The 26,511-nt window shown below is 43.3% G+C and overlaps 1 protein-coding gene across 7 annotated transcripts in view; it reads left to right on the forward strand.

Annotated features, from left to right (window-relative positions):
- The window catches only part of ARHGEF28 (Rho guanine nucleotide exchange factor 28), a 200,970-nt gene that overhangs the window by 50,793 nt on the left and 123,666 nt on the right, over positions 1 to 26,511 (forward strand). For all 7 annotated transcript variants that reach the window (XM_072992640.2, XM_072992643.2, XM_072992641.2 and 4 more), the window contains 4 exons: positions 16,331 to 16,514; positions 17,989 to 18,169; positions 22,346 to 22,421; positions 25,964 to 26,016. In XM_072992640.2, the coding sequence (XP_072848741.2) occupies positions 16,331 to 16,514; positions 17,989 to 18,169; positions 22,346 to 22,421; positions 25,964 to 26,016 (494 nt within the window). The remainder of the gene's footprint in view (positions 1 to 16,330; positions 16,515 to 17,988; positions 18,170 to 22,345; positions 22,422 to 25,963; positions 26,017 to 26,511) is intronic.

Genomic DNA, 26,511 nt, shown 5'->3' on the forward strand with positions numbered 1-26,511 from the left:
CCTACAATAACATATACTGTGTGGTCTGCCAGGTGCCTGATAAGCCATCTCTGTGTGTAGTCACCTGTAGAATCTTTTTAAGGATCTGAAAGTCTGCACACCTGGCCATCTAGTTACCAGATCTCAGGGTGACAGCTGAAATCTCAGAGAATTACTATGCGCTAGCCAGAGAGATAAATTGCAGGATGAAGAGCACTACAGAAAGAGATAATCTGATTTTGTATGTGAGATGGAATTAAAGCCCGATGCACAATTCCACCCACTCCCAGGTGGCAAGGCATCAGGGCTCATGAAAATGTTTTAATCTCTGTTGCTCAGAAAAACCAAGTGATCCTAAAGACCTGCATCCACGGACTTTCTCCCAAGTCTCCTCCTCTGGCTTTTTGGCATGCCAATACTGAAGCAGTTGTACCAATGTGAATGTGTCAAGACTGTTGGGCAATTTTTGGCCATTCTTTGTTGGCCAAGTCCAAAAAACAGTAACACAGATCCTTGGAAGAAACCTCCTTGCTTCCAACCACTTGCTCCTCTCTCTCTGTGTGTGTATCATCCAGCCTTATATTTTGGTCTTAAATCTCAGACTAGAATGCCACTGACCTGGGAACTCTTATGACCATGTGTTATACAATGTATAGGGAGTATGTAATCTACTGGCCAGCTTTAGGTGCTGGTCCAGAGAAGAAGTCTAGTGGAGACCATCTGCTCTTTTGTTATGGTAATTATGAGTGGAGTGTTTTGTACTACAGTATAATTATTTAAATATTGGTTTGTGATGGCTATTGAATTCATCTGCAAATGTTATATTTGATCTTTAAAATTTTGCTGTTGCTCTAAGTTCCTGTGAATTTGGCTTTACCAAGGAAAAGTGGCCTCCAAATAAATTTATGAGATCTGAGGACTGATGTCTTGTTGTGTAGCCCAGATTAGTACTAAATGAATAGACATGTTTTCTTGAGCTTTAACTACAGGCCATGCAAAATATGTTGTTAATTGTAGTCTCTGTGCATCATATGTGGGGGTTTGCACCTGTGTAGAGCCACAGTTAGGAAGGACCTTCTGGATGGAGAGAGCTTTGGTGGTCGCCCTGCCCGTCATATCTGCAGGGCCATCCCTGAAAATCTGTCTCTCAGTTCCGTTTTGTCTGCCTCAATCTTTTTCTAGGCAGATACATTTAACATTCCAAGTTCTGCATAAATCTTTCAAAATAAGGGTTGGATGCCAGCATGCAAAAATCACTGGTGTCCAGAGTAAACTGTTCAGCTGACCCTTTTGTCATGACAGATCAAGCAAGAAAAGTACTTAGCTACAAACATCTGGGTTTGTGTGAAAGGGTTTTCATGCACAGACTTCCCCCCCCCCCCCAATTTCTAAAATTAGATAGGTGTCTTACAGGATTAGGGGTTAACTGATGTTCAGATTAAAAATGCGATAGTGGATGGGAAAGGCTGTCAACACATTTGTAGTTGGAAGGAAGATTAAGTCTGGAAAAACTGGAAGCTGTTAGCCTTTTGTGATGTCTCGTCTTTTCTCCAAGACACATCTACAGTTTTCAACTTCCTTCCTGGAAATGAAAGAGCTACACCATCCAGGGAAATCTTAGTCACTTATGTCAGGAGAAATATTTATTTTGTTTTTGATTGTGTTGAGCGGGGCAGGGTGGTGTAGGGGGCTAAGGATTCAGGTGTGAGAAAGAATAGAAGGAGTTATGTAATGGGTAAAGCAGACTGGTTTTAGTTCTGATACTAGCTTTTGAGCTGTGTATTTTGGCCACAGGCTCAAGGTATGATGCAAAATAAGGTTGGCGGCTAAATCTTGTTTGCCTGTTTACTCTCTTGTAGCATCTCCAGCTTTCTATAATATGAGCTTCCCAGCTGATATGCACAAGCAATGATTTGATGGAAACAGGAATCTTCCTGTGTTCCGATTCAATTTGTTTCTTTTCTTCTTCCTTTAATTTAAGCTTCTACTCGTCTCATTAAAAAAAACACAATCCAGTAAGTGCTGTTTAGGTGTCTTTCACTTTTATTGTGTTTAGTGTTTCCATGTTTTCCATTTCCTACAATTTCAGTATGAGTCCCATGATTGAAAATCCAGACATCTCCATGTAAGATTCCACAAATGCACCTACCGCCATATCATTGTGAATCTCCTGCTCAGGCAAGACTCCAGCATCATAGAGAATCCTCAGCCATCCTTTAAGCCTTGTACATGTTGGCAGCGTCTCTCCAGAGTTTCTGAGTAATGTCTCCTGATGCTTTCTTGTGCTTTGAAGACAAGATTCTTTGAGAGCAGTCAAACTTCTTTCTGCTTTCTGAGTTTACCTTCATGCATCAGAGGCAAGCTCACATCCCTCTTCCCAGCTGAGTTCTACAAAAGAAAGGGTACTAGACCAACACCCACAAATGCATTAGACTTGATGTTCAGCATGATATAACCTGTATCCCTCTCCCATGTAACACCTTTTTTAGGGGAAAGAAGGCTTGTGACACCCTTTCTCCACATATGCTTTTCAAGTGTATTCCCACATATCCCTCATTGGTGTTTTTAGCCCCATAGACACCTGAAATTCACATAACAGGCCAATGTTACCCATACACACCCCCTGCAAGCTGAATGAGGCTTAATTATGATTATGGTACCTGTACATATTGTTGAAGGCATGAATATGATTCTGGGAATGCAGCTGAATTGAAGACCTAGAGGAAGTCTCAAGTGTCTAGAGGTGTCTTTAAGAAACTTTTCTTCTGTCCATGAAGAAAAGTATGCTGAATTTCTTCATTTTCTCCACAACTTAGTTAAACTAACTGAAGACTGTAATCATATCATCTTAAGGGGTTGAGAAGTATAGGTAGAATTTCATAGAGTGATGGTGTGACTGTGTATTTGAGTACAGTGGACTCAGTTACATTAGTGGCAGGAATACACCTGAGGTTCTACCGACATGTTCATGGTGGAGGAATATTCCCAGATTGCAGTTTTCAGCCAGATTTGAAGTCCCTTTGCATGAAAATTGTAAGTAACTACAAAGGGGTTTTTCTCCTCTAGCTCAGGAATGGGAAACTTGTAGTCCTCCAGATGTTTTTGCAACTCCCATAATACTACATCATTGGCCATGCTGCCTGGGGGTGTTGAGTGGTACAGATCAACAACATCTGGAGGACCACAAGTTCTTCACCTCTGCTGTAACTGTTTAGTATGTATTAGACGGAGAATACTGAAATCTGACATTGATGCAATAGCCATCTTTTACTCCTTGGGAAACCTCACATTCTTCAACGTGGTTCTCTATGAATCCACACTGGTGGGTTTACAGCGCCTGCGCTGGTCCTCTCGGAATTTTCTAGAGCTGTTGAGAAAAAGATACAAAGTTTAGGTTGCCCTGTACTGCGCACGCTCGTCCCGCCAACCTTCAGTTCCATTTTTCCGCGCACCGGAGTTGGAACCTCTTGGAATATCAGAGCGCTTTTACCTCTTCTAACTGATTTTTCGGACTGACTTTGGCTTCGTTTTTCGCTTATCTGATCTCCGTTGCCCTGACCGTGGACTGCCTGACCGTTCTATTGCCTCTGGCCCTCTTAACAAGGTCTTAATCCCTTAATTGCGGCCTATTTACCGCCCGCTGAGGCGCCACGCGCCTGTGGGAAAGCTTCAATTAACAACTTTCCCTGCCTGTTTTCACTCCCCGTCGGCTTATGTCAGCCAAAAAGGGACCTTTTCGGCGTTGCTCTTCGTGCTCAGGGAAACTACCTTTCCAGGACCACCATTCTTTATGCCTTTTCTGTCTTGGAGAAACCCATTCTTCAGCGACTTGTAAGCATTGCAAAGAATTCACGAAGGCAACCCTCAAGTCTCGTCAGCAACGTTTGAAATTTCATCTGTGGAATCAGACCTTGTCGGCATCCCAGCCATCCGACATGGAGTCTGTCCAATCTACATCTACAGTACGGTCGGCGGTGACTGTTGTGTCTTCACCTCAGCCAACTAAAGAAGCCTCCAAAAAATCGTCGAAGGGCAAGACCAAGACGCAAGCCATCGGTAAGAAGGCTTCCTCTAACGGCTCTGCCCCATCGACCGCGGCTCCGGCACCGAAAGAAAAGGCACCGAAGGAGAAGGCGGTTTCTCAGAAGCCTAAAAAGAAGGCTAAAGAGATCACCCTGATCGTGCCACCGATCTCCGCCTCATTACCATCTCCATTGCTGGAAGACTCCTCTCGGGACCGAGACTCGGTCTCCGACGCCGGTGCCTCTATTCCACCTCGACAGGAACCCTTGGTGGATAGTGGGCGGTCGCCCACAGCTAGTCAGCTTGACAGAGTCATTGCTGACTCAGCTAATGTTCCATCGAGCCCAATTCTTACTGGGCAGGCAACGCGATCCCCGTCTTTGACGTCGGGATCGGCGCCTTCCAGGTCCCCTCCTCCTCCTCGAGGCCGACCTGTAGCACCGCATGGGGAGCCAGCCCCGCGGCGCCCATCTCCAAACTCGGCGGACGACGAGCCTCCCGCCAAAAAACGTCGGCACCGACGCAAACACAGACGCGGGCATAGGCGTCGACGAGATTCTTCTTATTCTGACTCGGATTCAAGCAACGACCACAAGAGATCTCGCCGCCGTCGACGTCGTAGAGACTACTCAACAGAGTCATCTTCGACGTCGAGGGACAGGAGGCATAGGAGGAAGAGGTCGAGATATGCCTATTCTTCTTCCCCCTCTCGTTCTCCTCGTAGAAGTCCTATACCTACAAGACCTCCCGGCGTCGATGCGAATAAACCTTCGACGTCGAGCGCAGCCCTTGACCTGTCTACACATCCTCCACAGCCCCCTGTCCTTACAGGTCTGGCTCAGCCATTACCTCAGGCACCTCAGCAGCCTCCTTTACCTACGGAGGGATCTCAACCTACTCTCCAGGAATCATCTGAAGAAGTCGACAATGACGACTCCGATGCCTCCCAGGACACCCCTACTCTTGGAGAAAGATTACCTCCAGAAGCTGCAAATTTGAAGCCTTCATCCCCTACAGAGGATTTTTCCTCTTACACCCAGATGATTGCCCGTATGGCCCAAGCCCTTAAACTTGCTGTGGAGCACTCTCCACGAAGGGAAGAAAACCTCATATTTGGTGACATAGAAGCTGAGAGAGCACACCCAGTCAGTCTCTCTCTTATACCAGAACTCTTGGACTTAATTAAGGAATTCTGGGAGCACCCAGCTAATCCCACGACTATCTCCAAGAGGACTGAGAACCTCTACCGGATACATGGCGAGGATACCTCTTTTCTACTGATGCATCCTGCGCCGAATTCTCTTATAGTGGAGTCCAGTTCATCCAAGACTCCTGCTAAAGGTCATCCTACACCTACTAACAAGGAAGGCCGAAAGTTGGAAATCCTGGCACGCCGGCTCTATTCCATGACCACCTTTACTCTAAGGGCAGTCAATTATCTGGTAGCCATGGGGGCTTATCAGAAACAACTTTGGTCCAGAGTTCTGCCTGCACTGGAGGCAGCTCCAGAGGAACTGAGGCAACTCTGCTTGAATACTCATGCAGAGGCCTTGACTGTCTCCAAGTATCAACGCCTTGCTGCTCGGCATGTGGCAGAGGCTACTTCAAAGAATTTTGCCTCCATCATTACATTAAGACGACATGCTTGGCTCCGCTCTGCCAATATTGTTGAAGACATTAAGTCTAGGGTGGAGAATTTACCCTTTGATGCCTCGGGACTTTTCAACCAGGGTACCGACGAAAACTTGGAAAATCTACACAAGAGTAAGAAAACTGCAAAATCCTACTCTGTCCAACCTACACCCAAGCCACCAAAGTTTCAGTGGCGCCCAAGATATACTCCCCAGACTTACCAGCAACCATCTACCAGTACTTACCGGCCTTATGGTGGTCAACCTTCTCAACGCCCCCCTCAGACTGCATCTACATCTTCTTCTTTCAAGCATCAACCTTCCGGAAGGAAGTCCTCTTTCAAAGGTCCTGGAAAGAAACAAAAGCAGTACCTTTGACTTTCTCCCCACCTTACAAGCCACCACCCAAACCACCCGCCTTTCTCCTTACCTCCACAACTGGAAGCTCATAACGCAAGATACATGGGTCCTCAGCATTGTCAACTCCGGCTACCGCCTGGAGTTTATAAGGTCGCCTCCTCTGGGACAGGTTTCCCCTACATCGTACGACCCTGTTTTAGAGGAGGAGATCTTCACTCTACTCCAGAAGGGAGCCATTCAAACTGTTCCACCAGAGGACATCCTGAACGGTTTTTACTCCCGGTACTTCTTGGTTCCAAAGAAGGACGGGGGTTTGCGACCTATCCTGGATTTAAGGCACCTCAACAAGTTTCTCAGGGTACGCAAGTTCAAGATGGTGACCTTAGAAGCCATCATTCATCTGCTCAGGAAGGGAGACTGGTTTGTGGTGGTGGATCTAAAGGACGCATATTTCCATGTTACCATACACAAGAATCACAGGAAATATCTGCGTCTGTTCTTCAACAATACGGTTTATCAGTTCGTGGCCCTACCATTCGGCCTCTCCACAGCGCCGAGGACTTTCACCAAGTGTATGGCTCCTGTGGCAGCTTACCTCCGTCTTCAAGGGATCCAGGTATACCCTTACATAGACGATTGGCTGATCGTCTCCGGGTCGAAACACCAGGCTCTGAGGGACACTCATTACGTTCTCCATACGTTGCAGGCACTGGGCCTCACTATAAATTACGAAAAGTCCAAGCTACATCCTTCGCAGGTGGTGGATTACATCGGAGCGACGTTAAATTCACTTCAAGCCCGAATGTTCATGCCTCCAGAACGCATTCACAAAATACAAAAGGCCATAAGGAGGTTCAAACCCAACACAAGGGTGACGGCCAGGCTTGCTCAACATCTCCTGGGCCTCATGGCCTCCACAACGTCGACCCTATCACACGCGCGCCTCAAGATGCGTTCTCTTCAGGTTTGGATGTTGTCACTGTTCAACCCACTCTTCGACAACCAAAACAAACAACTACTAGTGACACCAGAGCTGGCATCTCAGCTCCAGTGGTGGACTTACCTGCCTCACTTACTGGTGGGCCGCCCCTTCCGACCAATTCAGTTGACCACACAAGTGACAACCGACGCCAGCCCCCTAGGTTGGGGAGCCCACTGCGAAGGCCACCAAATTCATGCGCTGTGGTCCTCGCAGGAGGAGAAACTACACATAAACCATCTGGAACTGCTGGCCATTATCAAGGCTCTGAGGTCTTTCCTACCTTTGGTACGGGGCAGAGCCATCCAGTTGGTCACAGACAACACCACAGCCATGTTCTATGTGAACAAACAGGGTGGGACAAGGTCCAAGTCTCTCCTGTTTCTCGCAATACATCTCTGGGAATGGTGTTACCAGAACCACATATACCCTGTGGCGATTCACATTGCAACCGAAGACAACCTGCTTGCAGACGAACTAAGTCGCCGGTCCTCTCAAAATCACGAATGGGAGATGGACGGCAACATATTCCAGATGATGTGCGACAGATGGGGAACACCAACCATCGACCTTTTTGCAACAGTGGACAACAGGAAGTGTCTGGCCTACGCATCTCGGGCAGGACGAGGTCAAGGGTCATCCGGAGATGCATTCATGGTTCCGTGGAACACAGGCCTCTTGTACCTGTTTCCTCCTATTCCCATGATCCAGAGGTCCTTAGTCAGACTTCTTCAGGCCAAAGCAGAGGCAATCTTGGTTGCACCTTGGTGGCCCAGGCAACCATGGTTTTCTCTTCTTCTCCAAATGGCAACAGACAGGTGGAGACTTCCGTTTCTTCCTCACCTGATTACCCAGGACTCGGGGTCGATATACCATCCGGAGGTCGAATCCCTCCAATTGACAGGCTGGAGGATATACCATCGGTGAAGGAAGTGCTGGATAAAGCTCGGAAACCTTCGACCACACGCTTGTACCAAAACAAATGGCAAGGTTTCTTGAAGTTCGCGGCACAACGAGGACTACAACCCTCGCCTGTTGCATTATCCACTCTCCTGCTATATCTTCGATATCTCTTTGACCTCGGCCTATCTAAATCTACGTTGAAAGTTTACACGTCTGCTATAGTAACTTTTCAGCCACAAGACTCTCAATCCTCCAGATGGTTTTCGCATCCAACAGTGAAGGCTTTTTTCAGGGGCCTGTCAAATATGCGGCCCCCGGTGAAGCGACCGTTGCCCCAGTGGTCGTTACCAGTTGTGCTTCACTCATTAGTCCAGCCCCCCTTTGAACCTATGGCTACTTGTGACCTAAAGTTTCTGTCTCTGAAAACATTGTTTCTTGTTGCTATCACCTCGGCTCGTAGAGCCAGTGAACTTGCTGCACTTCGAGTTGATCCCCCTTACTTACAGTTTTTCAAGGATAAGGTGGTTCTCTATCCTGATGTATCATTCCTTCCTAAAGTTGTGTCGGATTTTCATGTGAACCAACCACTGTTACTACCAACCCTGTTCGCTAACCCCTCTTCGGATGTTGAGCGCACGCTCCATTGTTTGGACGTTCGGAGGGCTTTATCGTTTTATGTGACAAGAACTAAGGACTTTAGGAAAGCCCAAAGACTTTTCTTGTGTTTTTATGGCCAAAAGAAAGGATCTGCTGCCTCTTCATCCACGTTGGCACGATGGCTAGTTTCCACTATCTCATTGGCCTACGAACTGCAACACAAACCTCTCCCTGAAGGTCTTCGTGCTCATTCCACAAGAGCTGTGGCCACCTCCACTGCTCTGCTGCGAGGGGTTGATATTCCCTCTATATGTAGAGCGGCCACTTGGTCCAGTGTTTCCACATTCATTAAGCACTACAGGCTGGACCTTCGGGAGAAAAATGACACCAGATTCGGAAGGGCTGTTCTCACATCACTGCTGCAGTGACGGCCCTCCATCCTGTAAGTAGCTTGGTAGTCACCCACCAGTGTGGATTCATAGAGAACCACGTTGAAGAAGGACAGGTTACTTACCTGTAAACATAGTTCTTCAAGTGGATTCTCTATGAATACACACGACCCGCCCGACCTCCCCACATGTCCGTCACTGTGATATGAGTTCCAACTCTTTCTAGGTGCGGGCATATGGAACTGAAGGTTGGCGGGACGAGCGTGCGCAGTACAGGGCAACCTAAACTTTGTATCTTTTTCTCAACAGCTCTAGAAAATTCCGAGAGGACCAGCGCAGGCGCTGTAAACCCACCAGTGTGTATTCATAGAGAATCCACTTGAAGAACTATGTTTACAGGTAAGTAACCTGTCCTTCTGTTTTCTGAAAAGCTCCAGAATGTTATTTATAAAGTGTTGGTTAGTGGTTCTTGAATCACTATATTTTTATTTTGGAGTCTGGAGTGATATAAGCCTAGCTGGTTTATACTGACACTGGCAAAAACAGACTGTAGACAGTGTGTATTCCAGATTTTCTGGGCAGCTGGATACAGAGATGAAACCAGTTATTAGCTGTGAATGACATATATGCTTACAGATGTTCTGTTAATATATTTAGCATTAATTAGAGGGAATGCTGTCCTGGCACCTTCTTTGAAGCTGTACATAGAGGGCAGGCACCTCACATACAGATTTAGGGTTAAGGCAGGAGTTCCCAACCCCCAGTCTGCAGCCCAGGGCCGGTCCGTGGCCATGGCAGGACTGGGCCATGGAGACAGATCTCCCACTTCCCCAGCCTGCACTCCCCCCCCACGAGTGCCCTGCCCATCCGTGAGCATGTCCCACCCATCCGCAAGCATGCCCCACCCACCCGTGCATGCACATGAGCGCACCCCACCCATCTGCAAGTGCTCCATGCATGTGCGTGAGCGTGCCCCACCCATCTGTGAGCACGCCTCACCCATCCGCACATGTATGCAAGCACGCCCCACCCATCCATGTGAGCGTGCCCCGCCCTTGCAAGCACTGGGGGGCACTGCCCCCCACGGACCCCCCAAACCTATCTGCAGTTCAGAAAAGGTTGGGGACCACTGAATTAAGGGAGTGGGTGCCACATTGATATGTAAATTGTGTTTGACAGGTAAGGAGGCAGGAGTGTTTCTCATGGCCAAAAGCTAAACCTAAACAGAGTGATTACTGTTTGTACATAATATGGTAGGCTAGCAGATAGGTTTGGAACTACTTTTTTCTTAATAAGAAATTGTCTCTGCTTGCAGGAGGGCATGGAGACAGAAAGATAATAAATTCTTAGTAATTGACATTATCCAGACATATATTTTAGACAGTTGGTTCTTAACTAGTAACACGTGCATCACCAGAGGATAATCTCACCTAGTGATGCATGTTAAGAACCACTGGTCTGATGGATGATCAGCAGTTTGGAAATTAAGGCTGAGAAATAGGTCACTTGTGTCATGTGAACCTCAAGGAGTTTTATTTCAGTTTTTTAGCTTTGCTTGTTCTGTTGGCATAAAAATTAAAAGTGGGTTCTACATGCCTGAAATATCAGCCTTGATCAATTACTGTACTTATATTCTCAAAGCAGTTATGAGAAATGAAACCTACTTGACTACAGCTTTTACCTGGCTTGCCTTAGAGTAGTATAATAATGTGGGTGGTGAGGCAGTAGCACAGTACCAAGGAGAGGGTGTTGTTTAACTTTCATTGTGGATCAAGAGTTAAATTTGCTATGCATTGTGTTCTTTTTGACGTCAGTATTTCTACTAATCGTGCCATTTGGGTATTGCACTGCTGACAAGGTCAGTGACTGCAAAACTTCCTCCATATTTTACAGGGTTATCATATGATTTTTCCAGCTACAAGGGAGGCAAAGAAATAGACCACTGAATTCTTGATATCTATGTTTGTTTATTCAAGCCTTAGAATATAGTTGGGAGACATGGAAACTAACATATTTTTTGTTCCCAGGGAAGGAGGATATTTGCTATGAACTGAATAAAACATACACATTACCTTACGTTGAGCTTGCTTTTATGTCTGAACCATGGAGATGGTGGCTAGTTTTGTGAAACTGCAAGGTTCAGAGTGCCCTTGCCAGCATGGACATAAATTTTCCACCTCTCATTAATCATACTACAAAGTGCGCATATAGATGGGCATGTGCAATGTACTTCTGCATGTGCAGAAGTAAAGTACATAAAGATAAAGGTTCCCTTTGACATTTAGTCCAGTCGTGTCCGACTCTAGGGGGCGGTGCTCATCCCCGTCTCCAAGCCGTAGAGCCAGCGTTTGTCCATAGACAGTTTCCGTGGTCACGTGGCCAACACGACTACACACAGAACGCCGTTGCCTTCCCACTGTGGTGGTACCTATTTGTCTACTCGCATTTTTACATGCTTTTGAACTGCTAGGTTGGCAGGAGCTGGGACAAGCGACAGGGGCTCACTCCGTCACGGGGATTCGATCTTATGACTGCTTGGTCTTCTGACCTTGCAGCACAGAGGCTTCTGTGATTTAACCCGCAGCCCCACCACATCCCTTCATAGCAATATCAGGGTGTAAATTCACATTGGCAATTTTGGTTGGCATTTGCTATACTTTAACTGATGTCATCTTGTTAAAGGAGAGCTGAGAATACAACATTTCATGTAAAGGGATGCTTTTTGTTTTGTGTAGCTGGTTTTCCCCCGTCTTGGTTCTTCTCTGTATAGTGAATCCTCAACGACTCATACCATTCGTGTGATTTTAGTGTGGGAGCTTGGGATGAAACTCAGCATTTAGCCCTAATGGAATTTCATTACTGTAACACTAGCCTGTTGTAGAAAAGCTTATATTCAGCTACTTGGGCCTTTCCAAAATGGAAGGTAAATGGGGCACAACTAGAGAGAGGGAACTGGAAAGAGGGGCATGGCAGCTTGGTCATCTGTGGCATGGGACTGGAAATTGCACAATGCCACCTTAACTGCAAAAAGCTAAGAAACAGACAAGGAAACACTTCTATGTCTCAGCTTAGAGAGAGCACTAAGAAGTGGGCAAGTAGAAGTGTCAAATATACATAGCACAGGGACAAATAAGCTAATTTGATTGAAGGAGAGTGGGTGGAGGGTGATTAGAGTCAACAGAACCGAATTGCCAGCCCATATTGAGTGGATATTTTTTCACTGTAATAAATGAGTAACCCTTTTGTTCTAAATAAAGGGCAAATAGTGAGTACAGTGAGGTCTTATAAAGAAGGGAAAAGGCAAGCTTTCTCCACAAATGTAGAAATACACAGATATAGTAGAAACACAAAGGAACCCAGTTAAGGACCTGGTCCTAGAGTTATTGCAAACCCAAACTCCCACTAAAATGAGTGGGAATCTTGGAAGTATTAAAAAAAAAAGAAGAAGAACGGGCACAATGGTTTGTTCACAGTGTGCTGCTGCTGCTCCCCTACTTCACTGACGATTCTGGATGTCTTTTCTCCAAAATATTTTTACCTTCAGCAGTATGATGTAATGTGCCTTCTGGATGCCTTCCTCTATCATAGGTGCAATTTAAGATGGTGGCAAGAATACCCCACCTTGTTTTTAGCCTCAGCAATTTCCTGATCAGTGTACATGTGGTTTAAAAAAGTTTAAAGTGGCCATTCAAATGTTACAAAATATGCAGGCTTTCTTACTTGTACAGTATTAACTTTATATTCCATCTTTGCAGTAGAAGTAGTTCTTAAGGCAGCTGACATTAATAAAATACAGTTTAAAAACAAATTCATCATTAGAACATGGTTTAAAAACAATACGCCGAACAAAACAACGAAGGGATCAGGCTGCGCCTGATCAGTTAAAAAAAATCTTCAGGAACTGAGTAGCTTACTTGCCAAAGACCTATCATGATAAAAAGACCTTTGTCTCACAAAGGAAGAATGATAGAGAGACTGAGCCACACTAGTTCCCCTTGGCTAGGGGTTCTGGAGCCTATGAGCAGCCACCAGGAAGAGCCTCTCTCGAGTCCTCACCATATGTGCCTATATGAGTGGCAGGAACAGAGCAAGCCTCTCCTGAAGATCTTAAAACCCAGGGACACTCATCTAGGGACATACAATTAGAGATGGGCATCAATCAGAAAAATTGAGATTTACTTTGATTTGTGATTTGTCAAGGTCAACAAATCACAAATTATGAATTTATGATTTTCCCCCGGATGAACTGATTCATCAGTTTGTTTTTGCCTTTAAACCCCTATATATCACCCTCCCAAGCACCTAGAGAATTAAATTCACAGGGAAGTTTCTCCCGACTCTCCTCTACAAGCCCTACAAGCTTGGTGAAGCTTGGGTTTCAAACATCCATGTTATACACTCACAAAGCAGGTCCTTCCAGGAAAGTGCCCTTTAGCAGCTGGCTTGGGGAAACCAAATTTCACCAAACTTGGAAGGATTATAGAGGAGAATGAGAGGAAACTTTACTGCATTTTTGGTGTCTCTAGGTACCTGGGGGGCATTTTATAGCCAAAGGAATCAATGAATTGAAAATTGCTAAAAATTCATTGATTCACATTTGTTGGGACATTGATTACGAATTGACAAATTAGCAATTTCTGAATGAATTTAGTGATTCATTTTTTAATTCATTTCATGTCTGCATGCAATCCTTCAGATGGCTTACATCAAAAATCATGTAGGGCTTTAAGCTTCATTAGCTAAAGAACTGTGTTCCCTGAAACTGGATTGCCAAATATTGTTGAACCAATTCCCAGAAGCTCCAGTCCACATGGCTACTGGCCAAGATTCTAAGCATTGTCATCCAACAATTTTTGAGAACTCAAAACTATGAACCACTGCTATAAAGAAGTTACAAAATGTGAAACAAATGGGGTCTGTTCAACTTCAGGTGCTATATAGGGAGTGTCCAAAGGCTGTAGGTTGTGAACTCCTGTCTTAGAGCTTAGGACGGTGGTTTTCACAATATGAATATCCAGACTGATACATCTGTAAAGAAACCCTTGAATATAGAAATATATGAAGTTCCCTTATCCCTGTTCAGAATATTCAGCCCTGTTTTGTCTGATCAGCAGCAGTTCTCTAGGGTCTTTGAGAGAGTCTTCTGTGCTACTCGATCCTTATAATTAGAGATACTGGAGGCTGAAGTAAGACATTTCTCCATGCAAAGTGTACCCTTCCTTCTCCACTTACTCTAGACTAAAATAAAGAGTCCAGTTTCTAGTCTTTACAGACTTTTGGTCCACTTCCCTGGGGAACAAGTAAGATATATCAAGAAATCAAGCAAGAAATCCCAGTTTGTAGCACTGGTATGATGGCAGACAAGAATGTCTGGCAAGAACCTGAAACAGCAGTTAATGCTGTTTCTGATGAGGGGAAAACTGGGACCAAGTACACGCAACAGTTCTAACTCTCAGTTAACAGTTTCTAACTCTCGTTGTATTTTGTCTGGAAAATTTATTTTTATTTGTTTTAATTTGGTTTAGAGCAGATTAAATGTTTTTCCACAAGACACTGCTAAATATTGATACCTAATTGTTATAATAAGCATCTTCTGAAAGCATAGTTAGTTCTATGAACACACCTGCCTCATAGATTTTGAGAAGCTTGGGGAGTGGTGTCAATGAGAAGCAGCTGAGCAGTTTTGAACTTTATACTGAATTGAATGTGAAAAACAGCTTCTGCCTTATTGTTACAAGGAATTGTCTGAAGTACCTAGAATATCAGCTTTCTAAGCAAGGATTGGCAAACCAATGGAGAAGGCCGGGAATTCACAGGCCTTGATATATTTGAAGAAAAACACACAACAAGGAACAGCTCTATTCAGTTAAAGCATCCACGTAATTGCAACAAACAGTTACTGTTCTGGGAAAATAATGGGACCATTTCAGAGACTCAAATCTGAGGATATTAGGAACAAAATGTTGTACACGGTATCTTTTCAATGACAGAAGAATATTTGATCCAGTGGAAGCTCATGGAATGCTGAGTTTAGCCTATCCCGGGGGTCTCCAAACTTTTTACAGTGAGGGCCACACCAGATGTTTTCAAAGTTTTTGAGGGTCGAAGGAAGAGGAATGTGTGTGTGCGCACATGAGCGGCCATATGCACGTGTGCACACACACACATATCTCTGCCCCTGCACACATGCATGCACACACGCATGCCCCCGCCCCAGCACACACGGTTGCATGAACGCCCCACGGGCCAGACAAAATGGCAATGTGGGTCACATGCAGCCCGCGGGCCGTAGTTTGGATACCCCCATCCTATCCTAATTATGGGCTCTTCTAAATGTGGCAAAACTTTTCACCATTATCTTGTTTTGTCCCTGTTGGTCATGAAGAAACATGAGGCTTACCAGGATTTGTCCCAAAACTGCACTTTTAAAATACGGTTTCCTACACTTCTTTCTTTCTAAAAAAAATTCTTAATATCCTTTAAAATATGTTTTTTTAAAACTCCTCCTTGGGACTTCTTCTCCGTTGTTCTTCTCTATGTTTTTGGCCCTAACTGAAAGCTTCTGTCAGAGGACTCTGATCTTCTCTATTTCCCTCCTAAGAATACTAGTTCTCTGCTGGGGTTTCTTTTCTGGATGTCTTTTGTTTCTTTTTGGCCTAACAGAGAGATGACCAAGGCAACGAACTGAGAAGTGTTATAGCACTAAATGCTGCCTCTTAGAACACACACACATCAGAAAGTCTGAGATATTGTCACGGTCACAGGTCTTACTAGTGCTGTGTGGCAATAAAAATACAGTGGTGCCTCGCAAGACGGGTGCTCTGTTTAACGATGAATCCGCATTACGACGAGGTTTTTGCGATAGCAAAAGCGATTGCAAAACAACGTTTTGAATGGGGGAATTTCACTGCACGATGATCGGTTCCCTGTTTTGGGAACCAATTTTCGCTTCCCAATGATCAAAACAGCTGATAGTCGAGGTTTCAAAATGGCTGCCGTGTGCTCAAAATGGCTCCCCGCTGTGTTTAGGAGCCATTTTTCACTGCACAGGCACCCGAAAATGGCCGCCCCTATGGAGGATCTTCGCTGGACGGTGAGTTCTTAGCCAATTGGAACGCATTAACCAGGTTTTAATGCGTTTCAATGGCTTTTTAATTTTCGCTTTACGACGTTTTCGTTCTGCAGCTATTTCGCTGGAACGAATTAACATTGTAATGCGAGGCACCACTGTACCAATATCATCAATGCATAATGAAGTGGACAGATATTCTGAGAGGACAGATACTCTGTGTGGAAGAGTTCTGAGTTCTTAAGTGTCTCAGCATAAAAGAACTGCGGTAGGGGATTAATACGTTTGTCACTATTCTGTCTCTAGGGGATAGTGTTGTTACATCAAAACATGCATACAATATATTTGAATTATGAGATTCTACAAATAATTGATTTCTGATGCATATTTTTAATTTCAGAATCAGAACACAAGGAAACACTTCTCCATCTCTCAATGAGATTGGGCTTGGTTAAACTTTCCCAGTACCTGTTTTTCCAGCCAGGTGGGCCAGAGGCAGTCACACTACCTAATGAAGATGGGTTAACACCGTTGGATTTGGCTTTGCAGAATGGACATGACAGACTTGTTGAAATTTTCTCCAAGTAAGTGTTATGGCTTCCTATGAAATGTTTAAAAAGGAGCAAGATCAAGGAGCTTTGTCAATTTCACTAGGTTATTCAAATGCAGATGGTACGTTATTACACCCCCCCCTCCAATATACTATCCCTTTCTCTTATAAGGGTCTAATCCTTGAATTGCATTATAATTGTCAGCTCATATTGGAATGCCCTTGGGGTTGCTATTTAAATGCAAAGTCTAACTTACCAGAAGGTCATAAGACTGGTAACAATATGATGCAAGAAATAGACAGATATGCAGCCAGAGATGGAACATCAGAGGAGAAGCAGATATGATAAACAGAGAGATGAGTGTAACCCCATGACATAATTGTTTTTCTTGCACCTACTTTCCCATGTTTCTACGGGTAATCTAGCATTTTCAAAGAGCCTTTCTTTCCAAGACACAGGAATACATTGCTTTGAATTTTTACATACATTATTTACTCTTTGCAAGTGTATGATGAAATGGGCTCTAATTCACAATACCTCGCCTGATAATACATTAATGGTCTATAAGTGCTAGAAGACTCATTTGTTTTTTTCCTGCAATTGCCCAACACAAGTTTTGCTGATAGACTAACACAGGCTTGGCTGTCACTTGGCAGTTTCCTCTTCTTCTATAATCACAGTATATTGACAGCTCACTTATTAGCTCTTCTTTGTTATCTTACCTTGTCTGCTCCCTTGGCACAGCTTGAGTGCTCTCAAAAAAGCATTAGGTTGGAACAACTATGAAGGCACTCAGAGGCTGCCTGTTCCTTGCTGAGTATATCATGTTATTGCTGAACCTTGGGTTAGCCACCTATTTGCCTTTGTTCTCCATGGCTAAATTGTCACATGACATAGTCAGGAAGAACAAAGGAAAGAAAAAAAAGGAATTTTTAAAACCCAACAAAAAGCCAAGAGAGAAACAAAATAATATAGTTGTCCTCCCTCCTTTGGTCTATATCAGGCCTTTTTAAGAAAACATGGCTTTATACAATATGTGGTTTGTCTAAGAATTTTTGTGTGCTTTTATTTGCATGAAAAAATGACTGAGCTCTGTTATCACACATGTTGTTATGAATGTCTCACTTGTTTGGAACATTCAAACAATGCAGCATTCCCTTGAGACGGTCTGTTTTGAGCTACAGTATGCTAATAAGCCTGCTGGCGGCTGGTTCACAGTGACTATTGCATAGAGTTTACGAATAAGTGAGCCACATCTTTTTACAAAGAAAAGGGAAAGTCAGATTCTTGTTATTTTGTTCTGTTAAAATTCTCCAGGTTGAACAGACAGATGTAACCTGGAAAAGCAAAGTTTATTGTGAATGGTTCATGCTGTTTTTGCCTGAGATCTTTGCAACAGGCAGGCTGGCATTTAAATGATGGGTCCCAAACAGAACAAAGAATTGCATATGGTTTCCTTTCATGGTTCCTGTACTCTTGCCTTAATGGAGTGAATGTGCTGTTTCAGGAGGGAGGTCAGCCATCCATTTGAGGTTTCTAAAGTAGATCTTGGTGAGAATGCTATCCTACAATTTGCTCATTCATCGGGAACTCTGTCACTGACATTTAATCGCAAAGCAGACCGTATGCTAGAATCTGATATTCAGCTGTTCAGGAAATACTTCTGGGATACAGCTTTTCTACACAAGGTAAGTGCCAAAGTATAATACAGAGAAGTGTCTTTGTCCTTTATCAAACATGTTTAACTTGTTTATTCACATTTGATAGATATGATGCTCTTCCTTAGATTAAGAAGCCTTGGGAAAAAAACCAGTGGATTTGACTAATACACATAAAAAGGAGTGTTGTAGTTCCATGAATACTAAGGCCAACTGGAGTGGACCTGTTGTCTTAGGGTTTACATACCTTTTGGCAACCATTCTGCAATTTATTTAAGAGTTTACTCTTAGCTGGAAAAAGCAGTAGGATACTAATGTAACAGATCAAGACATATAGCTCACATTTTGCAGCATGGTCTAGTGTTAACTATTTCCTGATGATCACATGATGTATGGACAATAACACTCCAAACTGTTCTGTGCCCAAACTGGACTTTTTTGGTCCATCAATAAGGCTACTACTTTTTCAATGCTGAGCTAAAATGATTGCCCAATGTATAGAAAGGTTGCTTTAAGGGATATTACTCCTTCCTGGTACAATCAGACATGTACCTTTCTTGCTGTCTGATTGCACCTTTACTGTGGTGTATGCTTTTGAGGAATAGAACATAATATATCTGATGACATGTGTCTACTCCCTAAAGGTTTTTGTGTTATTAGCCATGTTGGGCCATCTGCCTCTCTTGGGCCTATTTTAAGATCTGGAAAACTTTTTGCAAAATTTGTCTGGTTTTGAAAAAGTCCCCATTCCCACTCTAAAATAGACCTGTAGGAGCAGAATGCTTTGTTTGAGGGTCGGGTCCCAAGGATGCACAACAATGCCTTAGAGACCACTTGCTGCCTGCAAGCTGCATTTCACTAAACCACATTATGCATGCTTGCCTAGGACTAGCAGCATTTTTTTAAAAGCCTGTTATTTTAGAAATCATGTTGACTACACATACCAGTCCTGCACTTTAGTATAAGAAAATCAGTGCTGATGTGTCATTATACTTCATGTTTGTTATAAGGCTGTAGGATTACCAGTCTCAAGGACTATACCGTAGATCAGCCATTCTCAATAGGTTCCCTATTCTGTACACATATTTCAAGAAAATGAAGTTTGATTTTGCCTGACCTAACAATACGACTTCTATAGAGAATGAGTTCAAAAGCATGAGTAGGAAATATCTGAAGGAGTGCATAATACATAAAATAAACAGGATGTCCTGGGCAGACAAACAGCAGAGGCTTTTCACAATTTGGAAGAGAGAGAGAGAGAAAAATTGTTTTGTTTTGTTTGTTTTGTTTTGTTTAACTGGGTAAGACGAGTGTATCTGCTGAAGATTAAGCTGACCTGCAAAGGGAAATCCACTGCTAGCTGAGGAGCATTTGGGTTGGGAGGAATCATTCTTAAGGAATGATGTTGCAAATTGGGATAGGGTAGAGCGAAACAATGAGAGTACAGGGCAACACTGATTGAAATGGGCATACCAAACATTTGTGGAAGGATTCTGTGTTTGATGTGGTAACACTTTTGAAGATGCCATTTTGTAGCTTGTGTACACTCCTGAATTCAATCCTGAGCCTGGATTCTTGGGTTTTGGTGGTGACCAGGAGTGCATTGGCACAGTGAAAGCTGGTGTGCTGTCTATATCTATTCCTGGAGATGTCTGTGCATAGCTGAGTCCTGTTTGGATTACTTTGCCACACTCTCTAGGGGCTGCCTTTTGAAAACTCCAGCTGACCCAGAGGACCATGGGTCAGCTGAGTATTGATAGCCAAGTGAGGTTGGTGGCCAGGGTTGGTTATGGGCAGCACATGACTCCCTTTTGAAAACAGTTTCATTGGTTTCCAGGCTGTTTCTGGCCATAATTCAGAGCGCTGTTTATCAGTAATTATTATCCTTGATCAGTAAAGCTTACACGACTTGGAGCCACATTATCAGAAACACCATGTTCTTCAGTTGGAGCCTGCTCAGGGTGTCATCATTTTGACCCCTCCATCTTTATTGGCACTTTTGGTAGACATGAGCATTCTTGGAGATTATCTCACAAATGTGGAACTCCATCCCAAGGGAAATTTGGGTGTCTCCTACCCCCTCCTGACCTTCCATCAGCAGGCAAAGACTCTTTTTATTCCAACAGAGTTTAAGCAACTGATTGGTAGTTCAGGAAGGGGCTTTTAATTGATTGGTTTTATAGCCCCATCTTTTTTGAAGGGTGCTTTTAACTTAATGGTGCTTTAATGCTATAATTGTTTAATTGTCTTTTAGTATGATAATCTTGTATATGGGTTTTTTTTCCTACTTGCTTTTAAAATTTATTTGTGTTGTTGTTCGTGCTGTCCTGAATCCAAATTCTAGGAGAAAGATGGGATATAGTAAAAAATGATGATGATGATCAGAGCTTGGAATGCTTCTTTTTTAAAAGGGACTGATTCTGTTACTCACTATTTTGGATAGCAGCACATTGTTATAATTACCCCACTTGCAAAAAATAATCCATTCCCTTGTTCATTGCTGACGTATTAATATTACTGGCGCAACTATTGGAAAATACATGAAAATGTTCACTGGGCTCCTCAAGAGGTCAATTCAGTTTATTGCATGTTGACAATCACATTACAAAGCAACGCTTCCCCATGATGCCTTGAACTACTCCTCTCCCCCAAGTCCATTTGCAGATGGAATGGGATTTGTGGCCCAACACATTTGAGAAAATTCCAGGTTTGCTAGGGTTCTATAGACAGGCATTTCTTAATGAGTGTTACTTTAGTATACAAACTATACTGTCATAATAAAATGCTTTTTTGCAGCCTTCCATCTGTGTCTGGCACTTTCCTGGATACATTCAACAGGATGAGCACCAGGAATTAAAAGATGCATCTATGTTAGGTGCCAGTTTGGTTGGAAAGTGTCATGTTCAGAAGCTGCTTCTGTACTGCTGCATGGGCCGTGGCAGTGCCAGCCCTCCCACCCTCACCTCATGCCTCCCTTTCCCTTTCCACCTCTTACCCTTTCCCTCTCATCGTCTTCCCCCTCTGTTCTCCCTGCCTCCCACCGCCTGATCACATCCCACCTGTGGCCCATGACTAACCTTGTTTTGGTGGATGGTGGATGGCAGCCGTGGCGGAGGTGCTTCCTCCCAGCTGGGGGATTCCCTGCCACACCTTCTTCCAAATGGCCTCAAACAGCCATAGGGCCAACCATCAGCTGTTTGGCACTGTCTAGGAAGTTGCAGTGCCAAATCCCCCAGCTGGGATTGCAGAGAGGGTCTTCTCCCAGCTGGGGGGTGGGGTGGGTGGGTTTCAGCTCTGCTGCTTCTGGTGACTTCCCAGCCAGCGCTGAACAGCTGATGGGCGGCCCTGCCAGTGGGAATGCATACAGCGATTCAAAGCCATGTGCCTGTTACCTGGTTTTGAATTGCTGTCATTTGCATCGCTGAAGACAGCAATATAAACGATCAACATAAATTTGCCCTCTATCTCTCATGCACTCTTCTCACATGCTTTTTCTCTCTCGGGTACCTGTGTGGTCTTTCTTGTGCAATCTCTCTTGTGCTCTCTGTGTGTCTTTTTCTCTCATGTACACACACACACACACACACACACACACACACTAGTTCCCAAGCCCTGTGGGAGAGAGGAAGTAGAAATGTTTCCAGTCCCTCACAGTTTCTGTTTTCACCACTGCTTTTCTCTCTTACGAGTTTTCATCTCCTGACAATGCCTCCTCTGCAAAGAAGGGAATGGGATGTAGCAGGACAAAATAAACCACCCGTGTGATCCTTCTTCCTCCCCTCTCCTTGATCAGGCTGTCCTGTCCCAGTAACAAAAGGCAGACACATGGCTTTTCGTTCATTGGAAAGTAGTAATTTACAGCCATGGCCATTATAAGCAAAAAAGTAATGCAGTTCGACCTCATTACTGTAAAGTGTGACTCATTCCAAAAGTAACTCATTTAAAAGAAGAGAGACTGAGAGAGAGAGAGAGAGAGATGGTAGTAACATTGACAACAATGATAATTAATAAGTATGGTAATAATAATAATGAAAAGTGGAAGAAAAAGAAGAACTAAACATCAGTAAATGTTTATATGTGTGACAAGATGGAGAAATAGGTTAAAACCATTATTTTGGATAGTGGAATGGACCTACAATTTGTAGATCACATGATACAGACAATAATGCTGCACAGTGATTATTTTATCTTCATTCTGTTTTAAAGAATCTTACTCCAAAACAAGCTGAAACACTAGGAGAAGCACAGATGCCTTGTGACTCCACAACGTCTGCAGCAGAAGGTATAAAATTTCTGGCTTTCATCTGCAAATCCATTGTTACATGCTTGTGCAAAATACATTGAGATAGCTTTTGTTCTGTGTACTATTTATTTAGCATCCAAACTCTTTACAAACAAATGTCAAGATAATTGTTTTCAGCTAAATAGCTTTTTATAAAGCAATCCCAGTTGTCTTTCAGACTCCCCTCTTCTTCCTGGCGGATTGTTTTTTGGAGGAGGAAGAAGAGCAGGAAATAAGATGAGCACTGTAAAGCTTTAAGCACTGAGTTAAAAATAAATCTAAATTGTTTTATCAACACTGGTTGGTCTCCTGCATACTGTTTACATGCACACACAGCTCTGACTGCAGAAGCTGCCACAGTGATCAGATGAGGTGTCATTAGTATATAACCAGACACATGACCAGCACCTTGTCAGATTGCCACGCCAGCTTCTGTAGCAGTAGTTCCATGTACATAAATATTGAACAGGCCATTAATTCTTATGAAGCAAGCTTTTCTTCAATTCTAGAATATAACTTGAAGATATACGGACTAATGTCCTCAAAAGCTTATTCCAAATGAAACTTGTTAGCATTTAAAGTGCCACAAAACTCTTTACTGTGACAGACTAGCATGGCTACTTTCTTGAAAACCTACTTAATATAGATACCATGAGGAAACAGGGATGGCTGGATAGCTCAGTGGTTTAATTATCTGGCTGTGGAGCTAGAGGTTGGGAGTTCAATTCCCCACTTGCATTCCAGAGCAGCCAGTCTAGATGGGCCTTGGGCACAATCCCGGGATGCCCTCAGAAGAAGAGAATGGTACACCACTTCTAAGTGCTCTGTACCTAGAAAACCTTGAAAAGGGTTGCCATAAATCAGACTTGATTTGATGGCATGCCATTACAGTATTATTAAGGGGAAATAATAATAATTGCATGAAGCCCTGGACATACATAATTTACTGTTATTTGCACAAACACTCCTACCCTTTTCTTCATCTTATCCCCTATTTGTGGCCAATAGGTAAATAGATTTTTAAAATAGATTGAAGAGAAGCTGACATTGCCATGTTTCCTCCTGAATCATGTCACTGCCCCCTACTCTGCTTCTGTCTAGCCGGGATTAAGCCTTAAAAGACTAACACTTGTGGCTGCTCTGAAACATTTTATTGCTATTGGCCGAAGCACTTCCAGAGCTCTTCCTCTGGACTATCCCTTTTGGTGTTTTGCTTGAAAACCTTTCACCTGTACCTGGTGCGCCACCTGCAGGCTTTCAGATCTGGGAAAGCAAAGCAAATCAAAGCAAGGATTTAGCATGGCAAGCCTGTACAGAAGACTGTGAGTGTTCCTCTCCCGGTTAGATACAGGCAGCGGGACTGATATTTTTCATGCCTTACCAGCATGACAGCCAGGTCTTGGAAGTGACACCAAGGTCTTAAGAACGTTCCTTTTGAAAAACAACAAAACAGGTGATAATGTTAATTCCCTCACAAACAAGAATTTTTACTTTTCTCATTATTTTGGGGAGACAAAATTAAGAGCAATAAAACAAGCAGTGTAGCAAGTCAAAACTTTTGTTACAGAAATTACTCTCCCCCCCCCACCGCCCCAGCTTTGCATCAACTTACATAAACAGACTGCTTATTTAAAAGTAATTTTTCAGGTTCTGAGCTAGCTCGGTTACAGAAAAGTACAGTTAGGTGCAAATCTGTCTGTAGCAGAATACTGGAAAATTCTGTGCTTGGTTTCACTGTTAGTGCAGTACAAGAATAATGTACGTAAATCCATCTAGTCTTCAGCATTGATGTTAGAGTCCGCTGTTGGTGGAGTCTTTCTGTCTAGGATAAAAAGCCATTACTTATAGTATGATTAATTTTGCTGCAGGTAAACAGGCCAGAAAGTTAATATGAGTGAAGGGGACATAAGAGCTGTGGCATACTGCTTTTGGAGCAAAGGCACTGGGACATGTTCAGTGTGAAACCTTAGCAGCATCATACCTAAGTAAGGGTTGAAATGTCAGATCCAATTACTGTCTGAAACACTAAATGGGCTGCCTGATTAATAGGTACAACTCATGATGTCTTCACATACAGAGCAGTTTCTTTTAGAGTAACCTTTCATATTAAACTTGAGTTGTGGAGTCTGCTTCCTATGTCATATGTAAAGGAAGATCTTGCCTTCTTTTTCAGGTGAGGTCACTGAATTCTTTGATCAATATACAGTGGTGCCCCGCTTAACAATTACCTCATTAAACGACGAATCTGCTTTACGATGTTTTTTTGCTATTGCAATAGCAATCGCAAAACAATGTTCCTATGGGCTTTTTTCGTTCGACGATGATTGGTTCCCTGCTTCAGGAACTGATTGTTCGCTTAACGATGATTTTAAAACAGCTGATTGGCTGGTAACAAAATGGCTGCCCGCTGTGCAAAATGGCTCCCCACTGTTTTCAGCACTGATTGCTTGCTTTACAAGCACCAGAAAATGGCCGCCCTATGCAGGATCTTTGCTGGACGATGAGGTATTTCACCCATTAGAATGCATTAACCGGTTTCAAATGCATTCTAATGGGTTTTTAAATTTCGCTTGACGATGATTTCGCTTAACAGCGATTTGAACAGAACGGATTATCATCGTCAAGCGAGGCACCGCTGTATTTCTTGATCTTACACATGAAGTAACACTTGGAAGGGTAATTCCCTCCTATTTCCTCTCGTAGTTTAAAACAGTTACTTCTTTCTTGCTGAAGGAGTCTGGTGACTGTACTTTGAAAAAGTATCTTTTCCAAGCCCTCCTTCCTCCCCCTTACTTTCATATAATACCTGAAGTCATCCTTGCAATGGAAACTCAAAACTGATTGTAAGTTTGCTTCCCATGTTAGAAGATGATGCAAAAAGGGCTAATGAAAATAAATCAAAGAAAAAATAGCGAGTGAATAGATTCATTTCTTTGAACAACAATATTTGTTTTAGCTAACCACACAGGTGAGGAGGGGGGGTTTCTACCAAATGTGCTCAGGCGGAGAATGTTCATTCTGATCTTTCATAATAGTTGCACTGTCTGTGACCAGGGGAAAAATGAATTAAATATGAATTCAGTACACTGTGCCCTTCCTCCACAGTTCTGAAAAGAAGCCAAAAAAACAAAATAATGTAGTCACAATTGTTCCCTGTAGTCAAAGTAAAAGAGCTGGAAATGGCTTTTCTTTTCTTTTTACAAAAAAGTCACATCTATATGCACACTATAATATGCTTTTGGCAGCCTATACAATAAGAGTTGCAATAAGAGTACTTTGTGATTTAATATGCATTTTCACAGCTTGCCCCTTTAAGGGAAAAAAACTTTGTTTACAATTAGCCCATCAAAACAAGGGAACAGCTTATTGTACAAGCCTCTCATGTTTCAGCCGCAGGCTTACTTTGGGACAAGTGCATATTGTAAAGGAGCATTGTTTGGTCTTTGTCCCTCATTCTCTTTGCCTCCTTGAGTGTGTGGTGGGGAGAGAAGAAGGCTCAACCTCCACAGATGCTAATGGGAAAACTGCTTTTCTTTAAACAGATCTCGTGGGCTTTGTATCTGAGGAGCCATCTCCTAAAAATGAAGATGTGACGGTACAGCTCAGTTCTATTTTTATGAATTGCTAAAAGCAAACGAGGTTCCAATGCCACATCCTTTGCTTTAGTATTTGAATGCCTTCCAGAAGAAAAGATTAACTTGGTTAACACTTGCCAAGTCATGCTTCTTCGTAGATTAGTTCCAAGGCAAGAAATAACACGCACGCACACGCAAACACACACACACACACACACAAAGTGTAACTAGATAATATTCTCGCTGTGGAAGCCAGTGGAAAAGAAAACAATATTACTTCTTTGGACTCCAAGCAATTATAATTACAGCCAATCCTGCTGCCTGGGGCTTCTGAGAGATGATGTTAAAAACATGTGGAGGGCAAAAAATAAAATAAAATAAAAATCAATTGAGAACCAGTTATCTAGCTCACAGTGGCTCTCAGTGTGCTTTCAGTTGAAGATCCTTCCCACTCCACTACATGAGAGCTTTATTGACTGATGATGGCCACTGGCCAGGTCTGAGCTGAAGATTTC

Source organism: Pogona vitticeps, chromosome 2 (genome assembly GCF_051106095.1).
Source record: "Pogona vitticeps strain Pit_001003342236 chromosome 2, PviZW2.1, whole genome shotgun sequence".
Classification (NCBI taxonomy): domain Eukaryota; kingdom Metazoa; phylum Chordata; class Lepidosauria; order Squamata; family Agamidae; genus Pogona; species Pogona vitticeps.